Source organism: Henckelia pumila, chromosome 3 (assembly GCF_033568475.1).
Source record: "Henckelia pumila isolate YLH828 chromosome 3, ASM3356847v2, whole genome shotgun sequence".
Classification (NCBI taxonomy): Eukaryota; Viridiplantae; Streptophyta; class Magnoliopsida; order Lamiales; family Gesneriaceae; genus Henckelia; species Henckelia pumila.
This window is the reverse complement of record NC_133122.1, coordinates 167132438-167154750: the sequence shown is the minus strand read 5'-3', so window position 1 is coordinate 167154750 and position 22313 is coordinate 167132438. Positions and strand designations below refer to the sequence as shown.

Below are 22313 nucleotides of genomic sequence, written 5' to 3'. Positions count from 1 at the left end.
CGTACCGAGGAACCCGAGATAAGGCTGTTCATATGTGTGAAGAAAGGGTCGACACGCAGACCCCTGTTTCTAAGGAGAAGCTCTGGAAGTACTGTGCACTTATCAAGAGTGCACTCATGACACCAGTGAGTGTCGAACTCTGCAGCAAAGACACCAACTGCCTTATGCTAGAGATGGTAGGCCGGTCCCAAAAAAGCCTCGAAGCGTGCCTTGGTTTCGGGGGTCACAGGCGTCGATTCCTCCCCGGGATGCCACCACCTCTCGGGAAAAAGGAAAACAAGAAATGGATCATGCAAAAAAAGACAAAACATCGGGAGATGGGCCGGCCAAAGGTATCATTAACATGATATCAGGAGGATCTACGGATGGAGATTCCAACCGGGCTAGGAAGGCCTGGAGTCGGAGGGAAAGCTTAGGGGTGGAGGAAGGAAGGCAGGGGGCGGGGCCAATCATTACATTTGGACCCCGAGACCTGGAGGGAGTAAACTTACCCCATAATGACGCCTTGCTTATACAAGCTCGGATCGCCAATTATGATGTTCGAAGGGTGTTCGTTGACTCGGGAAGCTCAGTGAATGTCCTTTTTCAAGAAGCATTCGAGCAGATGGATTTGCAGGGCTATGAGTTGAGCCCGATAAAAACCGCCTTATATGGTTTTGCCGGGCACACTGTCCAACCCCAAGGGGAAATGTTGCTGCCTATCACCTTGGGATCAGGAGATGAGAAGAGGACGGTCATGACAAGATTCACATTAGTGGAAGCACCTTCTTCCTATAATGTCATCTTGGGTAGACCGGCTATGAACTCTTTCAAAGCCGTAGCCTCAGCTTACCATCAAAAGATCAAGTTCCCAGTAGGAGATAAAGTCGGAGAAGTTCGAGGAGATCAGCATTCCTCCCGAAAATGCTATGCTGAGACAGTGAAGATATACTACAAGAGGGCAAAACAGAACGGAAAGGTAGGAGCCTTGGGGGGAAGAGAAGTCTGTTCGGTGGAGGAATCTAAAAGCGAGTATGAAGAGGTAGAGATGGAACCCAGGCAAACAGGGAAGTCTGTTAAGATAGCTAGGGATGTAGATGCATGGTTGATGGAAGCATTGAGAGGCTGCCTCATCCAGAATAAAGATGTGTTCGCCTGGGCTCAGGGTGATTTGGTGGGAGTTTCATCCCGGGTGACGGAACACAAATTAAACATCAGCCCAGGTTCCCGACCTGTTATACAAAAGAAGAGGCATTTTGGGGCCGAGAAGGATAAGGTGATAGCGGAGCAGGTTCAAGAGCTACTGCGGGCCGGGCACATTAAGGAAATACAATTTCCTACTTGGTTGTCCAACGTAGTGCTCGTACCAAAGGCCACGGGGAAATGGAGAATGTGTGTGGATTTCCGGGATTTAAATAAAGCTTGTCCCAAAGATTGTTACCCTCTGCCCCGAATTGACCAGTTGGTGGACTCTACATCTGGGTGTGAGTTGCTGAGCTTCATGGATGCATACCAGGGCTATCATCAAATTCCTTTAGCCCTGGAAGATCAAGACAAAGTCAGCTTTGTTACCTCGGGAGGTACTTTATGCTACGTAGTGATGCCATTTGGTTTGAAGAATGCAGGAGCTACGTATCAGCGGATGATGGACAGAGTGTTCCGGGAACAGGTGGGCCGAAATGTGGAGGTATATGTGGATGATATATTGGTGAAGTCCAGGACCCGGGATAGTTTCTTACCCGACTTGGAGGAAACTTTTGCGACAGTTTGGCGATATGGGATCAAATTGAACCCGGCTAAGTGTATGTTTGGGGTGAAAAGTGGCAAGTTTCTGGGGTTCATGGTCACTGAACGGGGGATAGAAGTCAACCCTGAAAAAGTGAAGCTGTTGCGGGAAATGCCTTCACCAACATCTATTAAAGAGGTACAGCGATTAACCGGCCGGATTACAGCCCTGGCCCGGTTTATAGCTCGATCAGCTCATCGCAGCTATCATTTTTTTCAAGTGTTGCGAAAAGCCCAGAGGTTCGGCTGGACTGAGCAATGCGAGCAGGCCTTTCAGGAGTTGAAGGAGCATCTGGCTAGCTTGCCTATCTTGGTTAAGCCGGAACCAGGGGAACAATTGTGGATATATCTATCCACTACAGAAAAGGCGGTCAGCACTGTCTTGATAAAAGAGGAAAAGGGAGATCAGAGGCCTGTGTACTACGTCAGCCATGCTTTGAAGGGGGCGGAAATTAGATATACGGAAATTGAGAAGATGGCCTTGGCTCTAGTAATAATGGCCCGGAAATTGAGACCTTATTTCTTGTCTCACCCGGTAACTGTTCTTAATAATAGCCTCCTGGGGCGTATTATGACTCATCCAGATGCCTCGGGAAGACTCGTGAAATGGTCGGTGGAATTAGGAGAATATGATATTGAGTACCAGCCACGTAAGGCCATCAAAGCCCAGGCTTTGTCAGATGTTTTGACAGAGGTGGCCGTTTTTGGCCGAGAAGAAGTGTGGAGGGTTTTTGTAGATGGAGAAAGTGGTGCTGGAGGCAGTGGTGTGGGGATCATCCTGATCTCACCGGCCCAGGAGAAGATTGAGATAGCCGTGAAGCTAGACTTCCAGGCCTCCAACAACGAAGCTGAATATGAGGCTGTGATAGCGGGGATGCAACGAGCCCGGGATGTCGGGGTAAGTCATATCATAATTTATTCTGACTCTCAGTTGGTTGTTCAACAAGTAAACAAAGCCTTCTGTACTCGAGAGGAGAAATTGATAAAATATTGTAAGATGATTGAAAAGCTCGGGGCCAGTTTCGACACTTGGAGTATAGAGCAGATACCCCGGGAAAGAAATATGGAAGCAGACGCCTTGGCTAAGAAAGCGGCCGCAGGGGAAGGTGATTGTCGCGAATCCCTTCTGCAAAGGGAAATGGTGGCTGCCATAGAAGCCGGGGAACCGGTCCTCCAAGTAAACACATGGAAAGCTCCGATTGTGAAGTACCTAACTCAGGGGAGCCTCCCGGAGGACAAAGGAAGAGCCCGGATCATACGAAGACAGGCAGCCAGGTTTGCTATCTTGGGAGGAAGCCTGTATAGGCGTTCCTACTAGGGCCCTTTGCTCAAATGTTTGGAGGAAGGAGAAACCGAATATGTCTTGCGGGAAGTGCACGAGGGATATTGTGGAAACCATGGAGGGTCTATGAGTCTGGTCCGAAGGGTGTTGCTGTCAGGATATTGGTGGCCAACTATGCAGGCAGACGCATATAAGATTTCCCGGTCTTGTGAAGGATGTCAGAGGTTCGGAATTATACAACATAGCCCGGCAAGCAACTTGACTCCGATATGGGCATCCTGCCCCTTTGATCAATGGGGTCTGGACATAGTGGGCCCTTTTCCACTAGCCCGGGCACAGAAGAAGTTTTTGTTGGTAGCTGTGGATTATTTTTCCAAATGGGTGGAGGCAGAGCCTTTGGCGAAAATTACAGAGGCCGAGGTGATGAAGTTTTTATGGAAAAGTATAGTATGTCGATTTGGGCTACCAAGAAAGCTGGTCTCGGATAATGGCAGGCAATTTCAGGGCCAAAAATTGGCAGACTGGTGTGCTGAGATGGGCATCAAGCAGGTTTTCACCTCGGTCGCTTATCCTCAAGACAATGGCCAAACAGAGGTAACCAATCGTACTATTGTTCGGTCTTTACAGGCGCGATTACATGGAATGGGGAAAGATTGGGTTGAAGAGATCCCGAGTGTGTTATGGGCCTATCGCACCACTCCACACACTGCAACACAAGAATCACCTTTTAGCCTGGTATATGGGTCGGAGGCTATTTTGCCTGTAGAGATTGGACAGCCTTCAGCTCGGATTAAAGCATATGAGGACACAGACGAAGGAGCCCGGGCACAAGAATTGGATCTCATTGAAGAGCGAAGAGAAAAGGCGGCTCGTAGAATGGAGATCTACAGAGCTCGGGTGATGAGAGCCTATAATCAGAAGGTCCGGCCTCGAGAATTCCAAGAGGGAGAATTTGTGTTGAAAAGAGTTAATCCAGCAGGGGAAGTAGGGAAGCTAGATGCCCGATGGGAGGGACCATATAAGCTGATCAGAAAAGTCGGTGCCAATACTTGGTACCTACAAGATGGCCAGGGACGCCCCCTCAAGCGACCGTGGAATGCTTTACATTTGAAGAAGTATTTTGTGTAATGCTTTGTATTTAATGTTTTATTAATGAAGAAGATTTATCATGAAAGAAGGCTTGGCATTATATAAGCCCGGGAGGTTCCAGGCCCCGTCATCCATCATAAGCCCAAGGAATATATAAGCCCTTGGCATTATATAAGCCCGGGAGGTTCCAGACCCCGGCATCCATCATAAGCCCAAGGCATATATAAGCCCGGGAGGTTCCAGGCCCCGGCACCCATCGTAAGCCCAAGGCATATATAAGCCCTTGGCATTATATAAACCCGGGAGGTTCCAGGCCCCGGCATCCATCATAAGCCCAAGGCATATATAAGCCCTTGGCATTATATAAGCCCGGGAGGTTCCAGGCCCCGGCATCCATCATAAGCCCAAGGCATATATAAGCCCTTGGCATTATATAAGCCCGGGAGGTTCCAGCCCCGGCACCCATCATAAGCCCAAGGCATATATAAGCCCTTGGCATTATATAAGCCCGGGAGGTTCCAGGCCCCGTCATCCATCATAAGCCCAAGGCATATATAAGCCCTTGGCATTATATAAGCCCGGGAGTTTCCAGCCCCGGCACCCATCATAAGCCCAAGGCATATATAAGCCCTTGACATTATATAAGCCCGGGAGGTTCCAGGCCCCAACATCCATCATAAGCCCAAGGCATATATAAGCCCTTGGCATTATATAAGCCCGGGAGGTTCCAGCCCCCGGCACCCATCGTAAGCCCAAGGCATATATAAGCCCTTGGCATTACCTACTCTTTTATTTATATATATCAGGCATTACATAATGAATGACAAAGAATAGAGGAGTTCCATTGACAACAGAATATAAGAGGAGGGGCTCTTGCGGCCCAATTACAAATAATAATTCAAAGGGCGGGGCTATTAGAGGGCCCGGCATCGGCAGTTGTCTGACTCGGGGCAGCCCTCGCATTTTCAGTTCCTTGGGTGGCGGGGAGGGAGTCGATGGCCTTATCCAAGTCGGGAAAATCTCTCTTGTCAGCAGACCATAAGCCAGCTTCCTCGAATTGATCTCGGCATTTGTAAAATCCGACCTGGAAAAAGGTGTACGATCTGTCCACCACTGCCTCTTGAAACTCAGCAGAAGATAGGAAGGTTGCTTTGAGCTCTTCCTCTGACTTCAGGCGAGTTTCCAGAGCTGACACTGCTTTCTCCGCTTTATCCCTGGCGCTAGCCGCCTCCACTTGAGCCTCTGCAGCCCGGTTTTCTGCCGCCCTCAACTCACCCGTAGTGGTGGCTAGAGCATCTCGAGCCTGCCCTAGATCAGCTTCAGAGCGGGCACGATCCAGCTGAGCAGAGTGAAGATTTTGCTCGGCCGCCTCCAGGGCTGAACGGAGGCTAGACGCCACTTGATCATGACTTTGTTGAGCCATCATCAAGTCTTGTTCCAGCTTTTTGATCAACTCCGCGGCAGCCCGAGATTTCTCAGCCTCTACGTGTGCCCGATCAGTCTCAACCCGACCAAATTTGGTTGCATCTTCATAGCTGTCCACCAGCATATGCAATCCCTGAAAGCAGACGTGTTAGAAATAGAAAACATGACACGTTCAAGACTAGGAGAATTCAACTTACGGATATAACCCGGTTGGTGCCCTCGAAATACTTCACAGTTGGGTTTTGGTTGTAAAGGTGGAGCTGTTCCGCCGAAGTCAAGAGGTCGTTCAGCATCCGCACTCCCCGGCCAGAGGCCCCGGCTTGGAATATATTTTCCCTTGCACCAAAGGGACTAGATCCCTGGGCAGCCTGGTAAAAGGGGGCCAATGGGGGGAAGGAGGGAGAGGAAGGAGCCACCTCTTCTGGGTCACTGAGAATGACCATTTCTGGCTCCTCCAGGGTTTTCCTCTTCCGCGTCAAAGGTGAGGAAGGACCGGCAGCAGCAGGAGCCGGCTCATTCGTCCACCCTGCCTCCACAGATGGAAGTGGCAGGGGTATGGCAGAAGGTGAAGGAGCGACGACCTCGGAGATGACAACTGCAGGGGTAGCTTCCTCACCTAGGCCTTGTTGAGCCCTGCGTTCCTCCGCTAGCTGAAGAACTCGGGCTTTTCTCGCTGCCTCTGCAGCCCTGGCTTCTTCTTTTTCCCGGGCAGCTGCCTTCTCGGCTGCCCGTTTCTGAGCAAAGGCCTGCTTCATCAGTCGAGATTTTTTCTTCTTCGGCGGGGCGGGGGATGCTGCGCACAAATGATAAAAATCGGTACATTACAAACAGCATATAAGAGAAGCAAATATATGGTAACAGTAAAGCATACCAGCGACTGGGGCCGACTCATCATATGCATCAATAATCCGGTCAACCGGATCAGTTACCCGGGCACCCAGCCCGTAATCATTCAAACTTTTTTCCTCCAGGAGAGGGGCTGAAGGAAACTTCTGGTTTTCCACTAGCTCTTGGGTTCGGAGGTAGGGTTCCTCCAACTTATAATTTTTAGGGAGCTCGGGTTGAGGAGGAAGGGCCGTCAAGAATTGGGTAGGTCTGGTTCGGGCACCAGGGAGTTGAATATAAAAGAATCTCTCTTTCCATCCCTTCCACGAGGACGGGGTATCCTCTAGAAACCGGGCATTCTGCCGGGCATTCAAAGAGAAAGCCATCTCCGTGAAACGGCAGGCATAATAGTAGTGAAAGATGAGAGGGGTGATGGCTAAGTTGTTCGCTTTAAAAAGAACATAAGTGGCAGCCATCATGCGGAAGGCATTGGGATGAAATTGGTTCAAGGGAACCTTGTAAAAAGAAGCAATTTTATAATAAAGGGTTGAATAAGGAAACGAAGCCCGTTCCTGAACTGTTCCCTGAAGAAGGTATAGAACCCCTCGAGCGGCTGGTCAGCCCGACCTAGGGGCCCCGGAATGATAATCGAGTACGCCGGGGGAATGTTACCCATAAGCTTAAGCTCCTCTATGGATTCTGGGCGGAGGGTACTGGTAACGTGGGAGAACCAGGGACCTTCGGGGTTTGGTTTGGGCAAAGGAAGGAGAGGCCCAGACTCGGATACTTTAGCTTTACCCTTGTCCTTAGAAGGCCCGATTTTAGCCTTCTTCGGACAAGAGGAGGAGGGAGCTACTGTGGATCGAACATGGGAGGTGACAGGAGGGGGAGAATCGTGGCGTAAGGCCTCGGATTCTATATCAGAGGAGCCACGAACGTGGCCACCGGAAGTTGACGATGTGGAATTCGACATGTTCACAGGACAAGGAAACTTTAAGGTAAGATAGATAGAAAACTTACAGAAGAAAGCAAGCTTGTTACGCGGAGTCGCCGGAGCCGGAGAAGTTTGGTAGCAGGGAGGGAATACGCGAATAGGGAAGGTAAAGAAGCAGTAGAGAAAGGGGGTTTTATAGGCGAGGAGCTTTAATGCTGGCCGTCGATGAAACGATGATCGAAGGGTACGGATGATCTTGGGAAGTTGAACCGGGCAGCGTAATGATGATGCGGGCAGTCGAAAGGACAGGTAACGGCTTCTGACACCTGCCCGTCTTTTCAAAATTCTAGGGTTAACATCAGCCCTACAATTTTTGGACATTACTGGACGATACACCTACAAGGCCGGGGTATCAAACCTTTGAACAGCCAGGGGCAGGACTGTAAGTCGGGACAGCGAGTAAGACTCTAGCTCCACTATTTTTGGGCTGAGTAGTGATGTCCCGGCAAGACAGGGGAGCAGGGCCGCATATGCCCTGGGAAACAGGGGCATAAACAGTCAGGGATTACAGGGTTGTATTAAAGAAAGGGTGGCAAAACCGTAAGTCGGGACAGCGATTAAGACTCTAGCCCGACTATTTTTGGGCTGAGTAGTGATGTCCCGGCAAGACAGGGGAGCAGGGCCGCATATGCCCTGGGAAACAGGGGCATAAACAGTCAGGGATTACAGGGTTGTATTAAAGCAAGGGTGGCAAAACCGTAAGTCGGGACAGCGATTAAGACTCTAGCCCGACTATTTTTGGGATGAGTAGTGATGTCCCGGTAAGCCAGGGGGCCCGGTACACGAATGACCCAGACTGGTAGGGCTGTATTAAGGTAGCCCAGTAGCCTCAGGAGCCCGGAAAACCAGGTTTGCAGGACTTATTTAAGGCCTGTGTTTTAGGGGCATCATCCCCACGATTATCACCAACCCTAGCTTTCCGGGTTCATCGTACGTGACAAGCAAACATGGGCAACTACCACACCCACGATCCAGATCGTGGCCACTACCCTGGAATTGCGGGGTGACACTCTCACTCCAAGGCCTTTAAATATCGGGTCACAGATATTGGTAGAGGTATGTTCACTTAAATTTCAAAAGCACTATATTCATTTTTCCTAAAAAGCCCACTCTATTTCTAAGTCTAACTTAAGCATCGGAGTGGCCCCGCCGGAACTTCCTCCGGCGTCCCACTAACTTGCTTTTTATCCCCTTCTTTGGTGTGCAGTTCATCTCGATTAAGGAAGGGCAGTCCATATATCACCTTCATTAGCCCGGTTTCCACATCAGGCCCACAACACTACCCTGATAGCCCGGACCCTGGTTTTATTGAACATCATCATATTCAAAAAAATTAAACAAATAAAAATGGGTCGATATGGGAATAATTGGGTCTAGTCAATAGAATGAAGTTGTTGCACATGATGGCATATATTTGGTGGAAGATCAATTATTACTACTTTAAATTTTCCATGCGCGCCCATAATCATATGTACATATATAGATCTATCATTTCAGTTTCTCATTTTTCAATTTTTATCTTATCTTCTTGCTTTAAAATGTTATATATAACAAATATCACTCAAGCATGGCGACTCAAACAAAAATATTCTCAATTCCATACGTTTTAAATTAAACACTTAAGTAATACAACTTAAACTTTGAATTTTTACTTTGTTTTAAAAAAATTGAATAGTTATATATAAATCTTCATACATATATATTTAAATTTCTAGTAATACATATTTGCCACTTTGTGATTTATGATTTTGATCAAATTTTTGTTTTAATCGCCAATATATTTTGTTGTTTTGTAATTTTATCCTTTTTTTTCAACATGATGACCTGATGTTGATGTGTCACCCACATGTGAATTATCATATCAATATCCTTATAAATAATTAAAATTGAAAAAAATAAAAAAAAAATACGAGATTAAGATCTAATTGCAGTTTTCCTTAAATTTAGTGAATGCTTCTTGACGAAACTACATACATTAAATTTAGTGAATGCTTCTTTGGTGCTTCCGTACAATTGGTATTTTTGTAATGTACTCCGCCTCTTGATTCGGTTTCTTTTGTTTTTGCATCAACTTGGTTTTGCTTATTTTTTGGTTATTCTTGAACAATATTTGTTTTGTCACCGTAACTAGCCGTAAAATTGATTCGTTTCAATCGATTAGTATTAAAATGGATGGAAAAAATTATTCGTGTCGAGGATATGTTATGATGAACTTTTTTCATGGAAAATCCATGTGGGTTTACGTTACAGGTTGCGAGTTAACCCTAAGGACAACAAAGCTGATGATTATATACAGTCGTTGGATGCTTGAGAGCCGATAATGTGAAAATTATCACGTGGATCAATAATTCTCTTACACACTCTATTGGTGCTTAGTTGGCCAACAATGAGACTGCCAATGAGGTTTGGATCATCTGGCAAGATTGTACATGAAGTCTAACTTTGACAAACAATGTCAATTGGAGGCCGATATCAACACACTTCGGTAAAAATCTATGAGCGCTCAATATTTAAATTCTGCAATGTCAAAAGGGACCCGTACTAGGCACTCACAGAATCCTCGGAATTTCAAGAATTCCCATCTTACGTTATTCGTGCAGAATCATAGCGCCTGGAACAATTCTTGATTATTTGAAGGATTGTGTTTGCATCGTAGTCCTCTCTCTTCAGTTGATTCAGTGGTACATGAATTGCTAGTTGAAGATATTAATGTTAAGTCTTAGGATGATAATAGGACTATTGAACCGTCTACACCATCTGTTTTTGTAACACCACAACAGCCTCCGTCTCATAACCAAAATAGTTGGAATTCCAAGGTTTATCCTGATGAGTGTGCTTTTTGCGAAGAAAAGGGACACTAGAAGACTTATTGTCCATTATTGTTGAACAAAGATAAGCCACAGTGACATAAAAGACCACTGTAGCAATAGTATCAATAGAAATGATCTCAGCAGCCACCATTTATTTCTCACAATGCTTCATGGAAACCTGGTAATCTACCGCAATAGTTTCCATGTTATAGTAATGCAATGGTTGCCCTCTCTTTAGATCTGTATATGTTTGAGCAGTTTCAAAAGTTCATTGCTTCATAGCCCTCTACCATTTTAGCTTCCTCTCATATAGGTTTTTCACCTTTTGGTGCTTCAGGTATCTCGTTATCTTTGTGGGTCTTGGATTCTAGTGCCTCTCGTCATGTGTCGCCTAATTTGTCATCTTTTGTTTCTTTTTCTCCCAATTCATCTATATCTATTGTGATTACTAATGGTAATCATGTCGTAACCCAATTACCATTTTAAGTAATTAAAATGACCAAGAATGATAATTAATATGTTTAAAGAGTTCTTATTTGGGAAAAAAAGTACAAAATCAGATTCAAGACGTCTATAAATGGTCTAGAGGATCCCAGTGACCCGAGTAGATCGGAAGGTCCGAAGTCAACAAGAACTAAGTTTCAAGGTGGGTTGACGGATGGTAGTTCGGATCATATAATCTAAACTAATCTACAGAGTGATCAAGAATATGATGATGGTTACGTTTATGACTCAGTATTATGTAAAAGTTTTTATGATCATGCATGCATAAGATACTTTATGATATTTTTATATGATATGTTCTTGTATGCGACCTTATTATGTAGTATTTTCTATTAAAGGGTATAGCATGCTGAGCCTTTAGGCTCATTAGATCTAAATGGTGTGCAGGTGAGTATGATGTTAGTCAGGAGGTTTTGGTCCTGACTGGCGGCGAGGACCTCTGAGCATCCGTGGCAAGCTAGCACACCCGTGACCTTCTCCAGCTCATGTTTCAGTTTATTTAGTTTATGTTGGGATGTTTTATGCAATGAGTTATTTTTCGCACATGTTTACCATTTCTAGTCATTTGCATGGATTTTTAATCTGTTCAAGTATTTAAATTTTTGATATGCAATCGATTTTTATTATGTATTAAATTTTATGAAAATATATTTGAAGTATAGTTGCATATATGTATGGGAATATATGCAATATAAAAAAAATTTATCGAGGAAGGTTCGTTTCATGGTATGTCAATGCCGCATGAAAATCATGAACAGTGTAATCATGCATCATATGCCAGATAATAATGCAACACATAAATATGCATACTCAGCTGGTTATCTCAGTCCATACTTATTTAACTCAACTACTGTTCTAGCTGCACAACTGTCTAGAGTCGAAGCCTACAAGTCAAGTGAATGCCATATCACTATAGCTTATCTAAAGGCTTTAACTAGACTAATAGCTAGTAAGAGTCTAGACTTATAATTGCATCCGTCATCAGCCTACTAATTTTGAATGACCTGACCCAAGCACAACACCATTGCAAGCTCCGTAGCACCTCGCTAGTGCCCGATCCTCGAGAATGTGGTTGAACACACTAAGATTATACTAAATCTGAGACTCACACGCTAAAAATGCACTTAATTATGAGTTTTCGACCCTTATTTATAGACCTGGGTTCGAACGTTCTGATTCGAGAATGCAATCCAAGTGTAAATAGGGTTTTGACAATCATACGTAACATAAATACATAACATAATCATGGCATGTCATAATCATAAAATATTTTTTCTTATAAGTCATATCAGTGAAGTGTGACCATAAACATAAGCGATTGATCTATCTATAAACTAACGTACGCGACGGTGAGGTTAACCCAACCTTAACACAGGGATTCCCTACGCCTCTTATGCCACTTCACACAACCTTAACACGGGGATCCATAGGCTCCTGAACATAAGTGGAGAGGTCATCGGGCCCAGTATCCCGACTTCAATCCCATGAGTGCCAAAAATCACATCAACTTCCCAAAAATATTTTCTTTACATGCACATAATCTTAGCGTAAAATACATGCATGAATCATGAACTTATAAAAATATCATTTTTCCTTAATATTTTGCCCGTAAATATATATTTAATTCATTTTCAATAAAAATCATACTTAAATCAAAATATACATTTACATCTATTAAATATATATTTGCGGACTATTTTTTTTTCCACTGGTTAGATCCAACCATCCAGCTCTTCACCTAGCCAACACTAGCTCAAGCCATCTTAATCGAAGACCCAAAGAGACCTAACCCAGCCACCAAAGCAGTGAGCAGAAACTAAGACCCAACCATGACAAAAAAATCATCCAAAACCAAAGCACAATGCATAAAAACGTGAATGATGCATGAAACTTCAAATGTGAGCTACCATATCCACATACAAATGCAACAACACGATATAATCATCAAAACAGTGAATATACTGATCTAAATGGGTGAGCAAGGAAGAGTATAACATGCCTTTTTTGTTTAAAAAGTAAGAAAAACTTATAATGTTACATAGATCGGGACTCGGGAATCTCATAACTTTCTAATTTTGGAAAGCTCAAATCCCTAAACTGCTGATTTCTGCCACTAACTATCCTCAACTGGCTTTCGATCTGCGAAAAATCACATAATGGTCAAAATTCAACTCTAGTCAAACTTTGACCAAAAATTTCCAAACTTTATTGCATTCTCACTGCATCACGTCTTTGAATCTCGGCCCAAACTTGGATATTTGGATCTATCACATTGAACCGGTCAAAAATGGTTAACATGCCGATGGTAGCCGGAAAATTGGAGAAGACGACGGCGATGTCCAAAACTACTCCAAAATTCATGAAATTTGGCAGGGTTGTAGAGCTCAAAGATACAATTCTAATGCACTATGCCATGACCAGAATGGGCCACGGAGGCCGCCAAAATCGTCAAAAAATAGAGGCGGCGGCGGTGAGCTTCCAAGCTTCGATCTGCCTGATTTTTCAACGGAAAAAGCTGTAATAAGCTTGGGTAATGATCTAAACACATCCTAGAACTTCTTAACAACTCGAAAACAACAATAATTGACCTCAAATCCATCCATTTCGTGCAAGAAAGATGATGAATAGTGATCATTGCGTTTTTGCTTCGAACCAAACCAATCGGACATCCAAACTCACGATTCTTGGTATGGTTGTGACTGCCTCGACAAGAGCTACAATATGGAGGGGTCAATCGATGGCAACAGGAGGCGCACGGCAGCTGGCGATGGAAGGGGCATTTTGGGGGTTAGGGCTTTAGTTTGTATTTTGGTGTTTTGTGCGTGAGAGAGAGTATCACTTACTATGCATAGAAAGTTGGTCCTAAAATGACCCGGTCCGATCCAATTCAATACTCTTGTGTTATTTTACATCAATAAATTATTGAGTCAATCTTAGGCTCTGGCCAATCAACCAAAACTTTAACCGGTCAACTTTGTCAAATACTCTTCCAAAATAAATTATCTGGCATAAATAATTAAAAAAATTCCATTATCTAAAAAATTATTCCAAAATTTCAATATTACCAGATATCCAGAAATAGTCAAACCCATTGACTTATCCACACGTGTATTTTGTAAATACACCCTATAACTCATTTGATAGTAATAATTATTTTATCAACTCTATAATTATTTAATTTTCTAATTAATTCGGTAATAAATTTTTGGGGCATTACATATCATGTTGAGCATTTTATCCTTTCGAGATAGTCTGTTGTTCTAGGATCGTTAAGACCTAGTGTTTCATTGTACGATTTATGTAGCGTGTACTGATAGTCGTGTTTTGTTTGCATATTTTGTTGTTATTTTGTTAGTAGTTTGCATGCATTTATTTGTTTTTGTTCATGTTTTATCTTAGTATTTTTTTTTGCATGAATTTACATTCATAACATATTCCCCGGGTTTAATGTGTAGGGGATTTCAAGTTGAAGAAAGGAAGGCAGAATGTTGGCCAAAACTCCTGCGCTCGATCCCACGTACTCATAGGATCGAGCGCAGCATCTGGATTTTGAAGGCAGTGAGCACTCAATTTTCCGCGCGCTCGAGCGAATGTACTCCCGCGATCGAGCGCGGCCGAGAAGTTTCAAAACAGAGAGTCCGCATATTTTAACGCAATCGAGCGGATGTAATCAATGCGCTCGAGCGCACTAGGCTGTTCGGAAAGATTTTTTACAATTTTGGAAACTCTTTTATTTTGGACTCTAGGCTTTATTAGGCTTTTAATTCCATTTTTGAGGGATTATTATCAGATTTTGGACAACCTCTAAGGCGGCTAGGTTTTGTTCTTTCAATTTTCTCTCTAGTTTTCTTCTCTTCTTTGAATTTTTATTGATTTTGTGATGAATCGGTTTAGCTAAACCTTCATACTTGGTTGAGGGAGACGAAACCCTGATATAATTTATTCATGAGATTCGATTTGCAGTGTTTAATTCTTATTAAGTATCAATTTTTGATCTATTTTATTTCATGGTTGTATGTGAGATTTTAGGATTGGCCATCTTAGGATTTTGTCTTACAAGTTATAGCTAAATCAGAATTATAATCCGTAATTGTTTGAATTAACTAATTTGCGAAGCAACTACGTTTGATAATTTCTGCTGTTGAATTTATTAAATTGTAGGATCAAATATTGACTAGGCTAAATACAACCGCTGGTGTTTGTGTTGTCTAGGTTCGTCAGTTTTACTAGTTTGAATGCTACCGTAAATTTAAATCTAGATCGCTGGAATTCGGGTTAATTTATTGGTAAGGGTTAATTTAGAATGGTGTTTTATAATTAAATAAACTTAAGGTGAAACAGGAATTTGGTTTCCAATGATGAATATTTGATAGGATTAATTATTTTTAGGGAATTGATGATTGAATGAATGAATATCAAGGGTGTAGTCGACTGATACCAAGTTTCGTCTCTTATAGATTTCTCTATTTTAATTTTCAATCTTGCATGCTAGTGATCATATTTATTTTAATTGTTTAAAGTTTTCAGTAGTTAATCTCAAATTTCAAAATCCCCTCTTTGTTTATTTAGAACACAGTGAATTTACCTTTACTCGTGGGAACGATCCCTACTTGCACTACTACATTTTTTATTGTTAATTTGAGTTGGGTTAATTTGGGTGCGACATGACTTAGCGCTACCAAATTTTGGCACCGTTGTCGGGAAACGGTGTTTAATTTATTATGTTCTATTTTTTTTTTATTTTGTTCTGTTTTATCTGACTCTCATCTCTTTTCTTTGTTTCTAGTTCTCTCTTGTTCATGCTTTCAGGTGATTTTGCTGAAGAAGACTTTCTCTACGATCCGAATGTTGGAAACTGGCGAGTTCCCAGACCAATTACGATTGATACCCGGTGCAGCGGAAGTTTAAAAATTTTCTCATGGAACGATTCCATGGTGTGGGTATCAACCATACAACGATTGAATTATTGTGTGTGTAAAATTTAAATAACAATTAAATAAATTTTACCTCAAATCTCGCAACGAGATTAATGGACACCAACAGAACAATTCTGCTCTTGTTGTCTCTCCCTGGAACCGATGAACGCCTTCAATCAGGTCCACGAACAGAGGTTTAATCCCTCTGATAGATTGCACTAGAAAATCTATCAGAAGTTTTCTGCGAAGAGAATACACGAATTTGATTCGTTATTCCTTACTGCGATTCAAAATCACAGACCGGAATTTTCTCGGGCAGAGCAAAGGGAGGGGACGGCCGATCGGTTTTGAGAGGGTCTAGGGTTTTCGAAATTTGCTCTCAAAATTTATGACCTGTTGTGTGTAATTTCTGTACTGAAATAACTTATTTATAATGCAGGCCACTAACACCTTAGGGCCCATTAATCATAAGCTGGGGCCCGACAAGCAAAGCCCGCTCGTTCAGAAATTAATATAAAATTCATCGTGACTCCGATTGATGAAACGATTTCACCAATGTGCACAGAAACCATTTCTGCACGTTTTAAAGTCAAAATAAATTTTCCTGAATCCGAATTCAGTGGTTTCCAAAAATGTCCATCCCTATGTCATTTTAGGAAACCCTACTCCCTTACTCTTATTTAAGAAGTCCAACTCCTTAGTTCATTAAATTTAACTCTTTAAATTTAACTATCTCAACGGGGATTAAAACTCCATTACACTGTGTGACCCTCAATGGTTCAGGGATACAGCTAGCCGTGGGCTCACAACTCCTTGTGACTCGGAACAACACTTTCCGACTTGCCCAACGAATCATGGTAAAGCGCCTAGCAACATCGCCCCATGATTCCCTAGGTATCACTGATAGTGCCTACAAGAACCAGTAGATTTTGGTTAACGTACAGTACGGTCCCTTCATCCATATATCCCGATCGAATCAACAACCATTGGTATATCGAGAGTCGCTCAAGATTCGATAACTATGCAATACATCTTGAAGATCAAATTAGTGACATCGCATGTGCTACTAAGAAACCATTTCTTAAATCACATCAAGTACTCTGGCCAGAGATTTGTCACACTAATATCTCCTCAGATCGCATAGGATATCCACACTCGCAAGTATGTGGTGAATCCTTGACAACAATGCATTGACTCCTATATGTGTCGTAACTGTACCCAATCTCGACACCTGATGACCCCCTCAGAGTCGGTAAACGAGTCAAAGCACAGTACTAGCATATAGAGTCTCCATGATGTTTCAAGTCGTAAGGACTAATGGTGTACAACCAAAACCGCGGACTTTATCCACTCGATAAGTGATAACCACTTGGAAAGTCCGGATAGGGTAGTTCGATTATTCATCCTATGAATATCCATTTGCATGCTTCGAACATCTCCATGTTCCCTACCAATGAAACGTGGTACTCCGCATCGCAAATGCTAGTCTCAAACTCGAGCGATCCTTATCCTTATTATCGGACGGCTCAATCGACTAGGAACGGTTTTAGAACATACAGTGACTATAAGATGTATTTCATGATAGACATCTCCATGTTCTACCACATCTTACATACACTATAGTATATTCAAGGTCTTTATCAAAACAACAATAGTATATCACAATATAACAATATGAAGTAATATAAAGTCATTGCCATAAAAGTGTAAATAATATTAAACAAAAGATTGTTTATACAAAGAGTCAACAAAGCCCATAGCCACACAGTTGGCTCACTGGGCACCCACTCTTACAATCTCCCACTTGCCCTATAGCCAACTAGTCATACTACGTAGACCCATTGCTTCGCGATGTTTGTCAAACAATGGTCCTGGCAAAGGCTTAGTAAGTGGATCAGCGATATTGTCTGCAGAGGCCACTCGTTCGACACTGATGTCTCCTCTTTCCACAATCTCCCGGATTATGTGGTATTTCCTCAGTACGTGTTTGGATCTTTGATGAGACCTTGGTTCCTTTGCTTGAGCAACGGCACCCGTGTTGTCGCAGTACACCGGGACTGGACCAACAAATTCAGGAATGACGCCCAACTCTTGGACGAAATTCCTCATCCAAACGGCCTCTTTAGCAGCAGCTGATGCTGCAATGTATTCAGCCTCAGTGGTGGAATCCGCTGTGGTGTCCTGCTTGGAACTCTTCCAAGAGACAGCACCGCCATTGAGCATGAACACAAATCCAGAGGTTGACTTCGAGTCATCCACATCACTTTGGAAGCTAGAGTCGGTATAGCCTTCCAGTCTGAGTTCTCGTCCTCCATAAACCATGAACATATTCTTAGTCCTTCGCAAGTACTTAAGAATGTCCTTCACGGCTTTCCAATGCATCTGACCAGGATTAGACTGATATCTGCTCGTGACACTCAGAGCAAATGCTACATCCGGTCTGGTAGATATCATCCCATACATGATACTACCTATAGCTGACGCATATGGTACATGTGTCATATTCTCTATCTCTGCATCAGTCTTGGGACACATAGACTTGGATAGAGAAACTCCATGACACATGGGTAGATGTCCTCTCTTGGACCCATCCATTGAAAACCGTTTCAATATGGTATCGATGTAGGTTGATTGAGTGAGTCCTATCATTCTCTTAGATCTATCTCTATAGATCTGAATCCCTAGAATGTAGGATGCCTCACCCAAATCCTTCATCGAAAATCTACCTGATAACCATATCTTTGTTGACTGTAACATCCCTACATCATTCCCAATGAGTAGGATGTCATCAACATAAAGTACTAAGAATGTCACAGCATCCTTAACTACTTTCTTGTACACGCACGGTTCCTCCGGGTTCTTGATGAAACCAAAATCTTTAATTGTTTCATCAAATTTCTGGTTCCAACTTCTTGATGCTTGTTTTAGACCATAAATTGATCTCTGAAGCTTGCATACCTTATGCTCGCTTCCCATGGATGTGAACCCCTCAGGCTGCTTCATATAGATTTCCTCTTTAATGTCTCCATTAAGAAAAGCAGTCTTCACATCCATTTGCCATATCTCATAGTCATACCATGCAGCTATGGCAATAAGGATTCTTATGGACTTGAACATAGCAACTGGTGAAAAGGTTTCATCATAGTCAACTCCTTGCCTTTGAGTATAACCTTTCGCCACCAATCGCGCCTTGTAAGTCAATATCTTACCATCAGGCCCAAGCTTTCTTTTGTAGATCCATTTACACCCTATTGGAACAATTCCTTCGGGAGGATCCACTAAAGACCAGACTTGGTTAGTATGCATCGAATCCAATTCAGACTGCATAGCTTCAAGCCATAAATTCGAATCCGCATCAGAAATTGCTTCCTTGAAGCTTCTTGGATCACATCCAATGTCGGGTTCATCTTGACCCTCTTCAAGAAGAAGACCATATCGAACTGGAGGTCTAGAAGTCCTCTCGGATCTTCTAGGTGCAGGCGTGTCCAGCAATGGTTCCTGAGGTGTAGGATCGTTATTTTGTATTTCGGGTTCTTCTCGAACTTCTTCGAGTTCCATCATCTCGCCTTTCTTATCCAATAAGAACTCCTTCTCCAAGAAGGTGGCATTCCGTGAAACAAACACCTTTGTTTCAGCAGGATAATAGAAATAATATCCGATTGAATTCTTCGAATACCCCACAAAATAACACAAGCTGGATCGACTATCCAACTTATCTCCCACTGTCCGCTTCACGTAAGCAGGACATCCCCAAATCCTCAAGTACGAATACTTAGGAGCTTTGCCATTCCATAACTCGTATGGTGTTTTGTCCACTGCTTTAGTGTGGACGTTATTCAACAACAATACCGCCGTTTCAAGCGCATAGCCCCAAAACGAAGGTGGTAGCTCAGTGAAGCTCATCATGGATCGAACCATGTCCAACAAAGTTCGATTACGACGCTCCGATACACCATTAAGCTGTGGTGTCATAGGAGGAGTCCACTGAGAGAGAATCCCATTCTCTTTTAGATAGTCCAAAAACTCGGTACTCAAGTATTCTCCACCTCGATCCGATCGAAGTGCTTTAATACTTTTACCTAGCTTGTTTTCTACTTCAGCCCTGAATTCTTTGAACTTTTCAAATGCTTCAGACTTATATTTCATTAAATATAAATACCCATACCTAGAATAATCATCAGTAAAGGTAATGAAGTAGGTGTGGCCATGTTGAGTCCCTACTCTAAATGGACCACAAACATCTGTATGGATCAAATCCAACAGATTTTGACTACGCTCAGGCTTCCCCTTAAAAGGAGATTTAGTCATTTTCCCTTTTAGGCAGGATTCACAAGTAGGTAGAGAGTTAATATCAGACATATCAAACATGCCCTCTCCCACTAGCTTGTTCATCCTCCTTGAGGAAATATGACCTAGTCTAGCGTGCCATAGGTTTGCCGGGTTTTGACTATCGATTTTCCTTTTGTTTGTTGTTGCCGGTTTGTCAATACAATTCACTGGAACGTCTTTTAGTTTTAAATTATATAGATCGTTTTCAAGTTGTCCATTTCCAATTAAACATTCATTCTTGTAAATACTGCAAATCCCATTCACAAAATTACAAGAATAACCATCTCTATCAAGCATAGAAATAGAAATAATGTTTTTAATTAAATCTGGCACAAATAAAACATCTCTCAACAATAATTTAAAACCGTTCTGCAATATCAAACAAACATCTCCAATGGCCGTAGCTTCAACTCTGGAACCATTCCCGAGCCTCAGCTGGGTCTCACCCATTCTAAGCCTGCGACTTCTTGTCATCACCTGCAAATCATTGCAAATGTGAGATCCACATCCGGTATCCAATACCCAAGAAGTTGTATTAAGTGACATGTTTATTTCGATATAGAACATACCCTTTGCAGTTCCTAACTGCTCAAGATACTCCTTGCAGTTGCGCTTCCAATGACCCGGCTTCTTGCAGTAATGGCAAACATCCTTGGATTTTCCATTGTTTGAAGCCTTTGTCTTTTGCTTCTTCTCGGGTTCCACTTTCTTGGGTGGGGCAGAACGTTTCTTGCCCTTCATACTTGGCCCCTTCTTAGCAGAAGATGAGGAGCCCACCAAGAAAGCTGGCTTATCCTTCTTAAGTGTGGATTCATATGTAACGAGCATATTGACCATCTCTTCAAGGGTGGCCTCTATCTTGTTCATATTAAAATTTATCACGAATCCATCAAATGAAGAAGGAAGAGATAGAAGCAGCAAGTCCACATTGAGTTCATGCTCCAACACCAAATCAAGGGTCGCTAACTTCTGTATGAGCCAAATCACTCGTACCCCATGATCACGGACCGAAGTCCCTTCACGCATGCGGCACGTCATCAACTCCTTAACAGTAGAGAACCTTTCAGCCCTCGACTGAGCCCCAAAAAGTTCCTTGAGTTGCGTATGAATGTCAGCAGCATTCACCGTGTCCTCAAATCGCCTCTGGAGTTCATCAGACATCGAGGCTTGCATATAGCATTTGGTCTTGATGTCATGGTCACACCATGCATCAAGTTTGGCCAATTCCTCCGGACTTATGTCAGCTGGTGCTTCCTTCGGAGGTGCTTTCTCTAACACGTAGAGCATTTTCTCCGAAGTTAAGACAATCTTCAACTTCCGGAACCATTCCGTATAGTTGGCGCCAGTCAGCTTGTTTTGTTCGAGGATCGAGAATAAAGGATTTCGCGAATTCATTGTATGAAATACTGAAAAGGAAAACAGACATATATCAATGATTGTTTAACAATTTACTAAGACATAAAATAGGCGAATTTAATTTTATGAATCTCACTCCCACTATTTTAACGATTTCACCACCCTCTAGTGAAAACGGGAAACTTTTTCCTTAGTGAGAACATGGAGTCCAATTGACAAACTTATGGTCCCGAATAATATCAGCCAACCATAATTCTCAAAAGGTAGAGCCCAATTGCTTCCAAAGCAACCCCCATGTATTTACCTCATGTCCAATAAGGGCCCAATAATATGACGCCGTTTAAAGTGACATGTCAAGATGACCCATCAATATTAAGTTGTGATGGACGGTCGCCATGTGGATCCCCCAATAATATGAGCCGATCCCATGGGAGTTCCACCCAACTTACAACATTTGTCGATCCAATGTACAGCTTTCCGACGGACGGGCCCCCCAATAATATGAGCCGGACCGTATCCGCGGGTAGCATCACATACATTGACCGTTGATGGAAGGTAGGAACATTTAAACAATATTTAAATTTCCTTTATTTATCTTGATATAAATTTTAAATCATATTTAAAATGAGGGATTTTATTTATAAAAATTTGTCTCATCATATTTAATTTATTGCATGCATTGCCGGATTCACGCAATTTATGTCTAAACATGCATACAATCATAATATCACATATTATATAGGATGATCGATTCCATTTCTAATTGACCCGTGGTTGCCAATCACGGGTCTTAGTCCAATCCTAGGTAATATGCAGTATGCAAATGCAATCCTATTACATATGCTTCCAATTTACATTTCTTCAGTCTTCATTGTCTGCTGGGCCCACCATCTTCAAATCTTGATCTCCCACTAAATCTAATGTATTTACAATAAATAACAATGACAAGTAGGGGATACATTTTTAGGGGGTGGGAACGGGCTATAAACCAAGCCCACTTTTATTACATATGACATTCA

At 42.7% G+C, this 22313-nt stretch overlaps 1 protein-coding gene across 1 annotated transcript; it reads left to right on the top strand.

Moving 5' to 3' along the window:
• Positions 1 to 343: 343 nt before the first annotated feature.
• Positions 344 to 3082, top strand: LOC140889907 (uncharacterized). The gene has a single exon (XM_073297650.1). The coding sequence runs from the start codon at positions 344 to 346 to the stop codon at positions 3080 to 3082; it is 2739 nt and encodes a 912-aa protein (XP_073153751.1).
• Positions 3083 to 22313: the final 19231 nt, after the last annotated feature.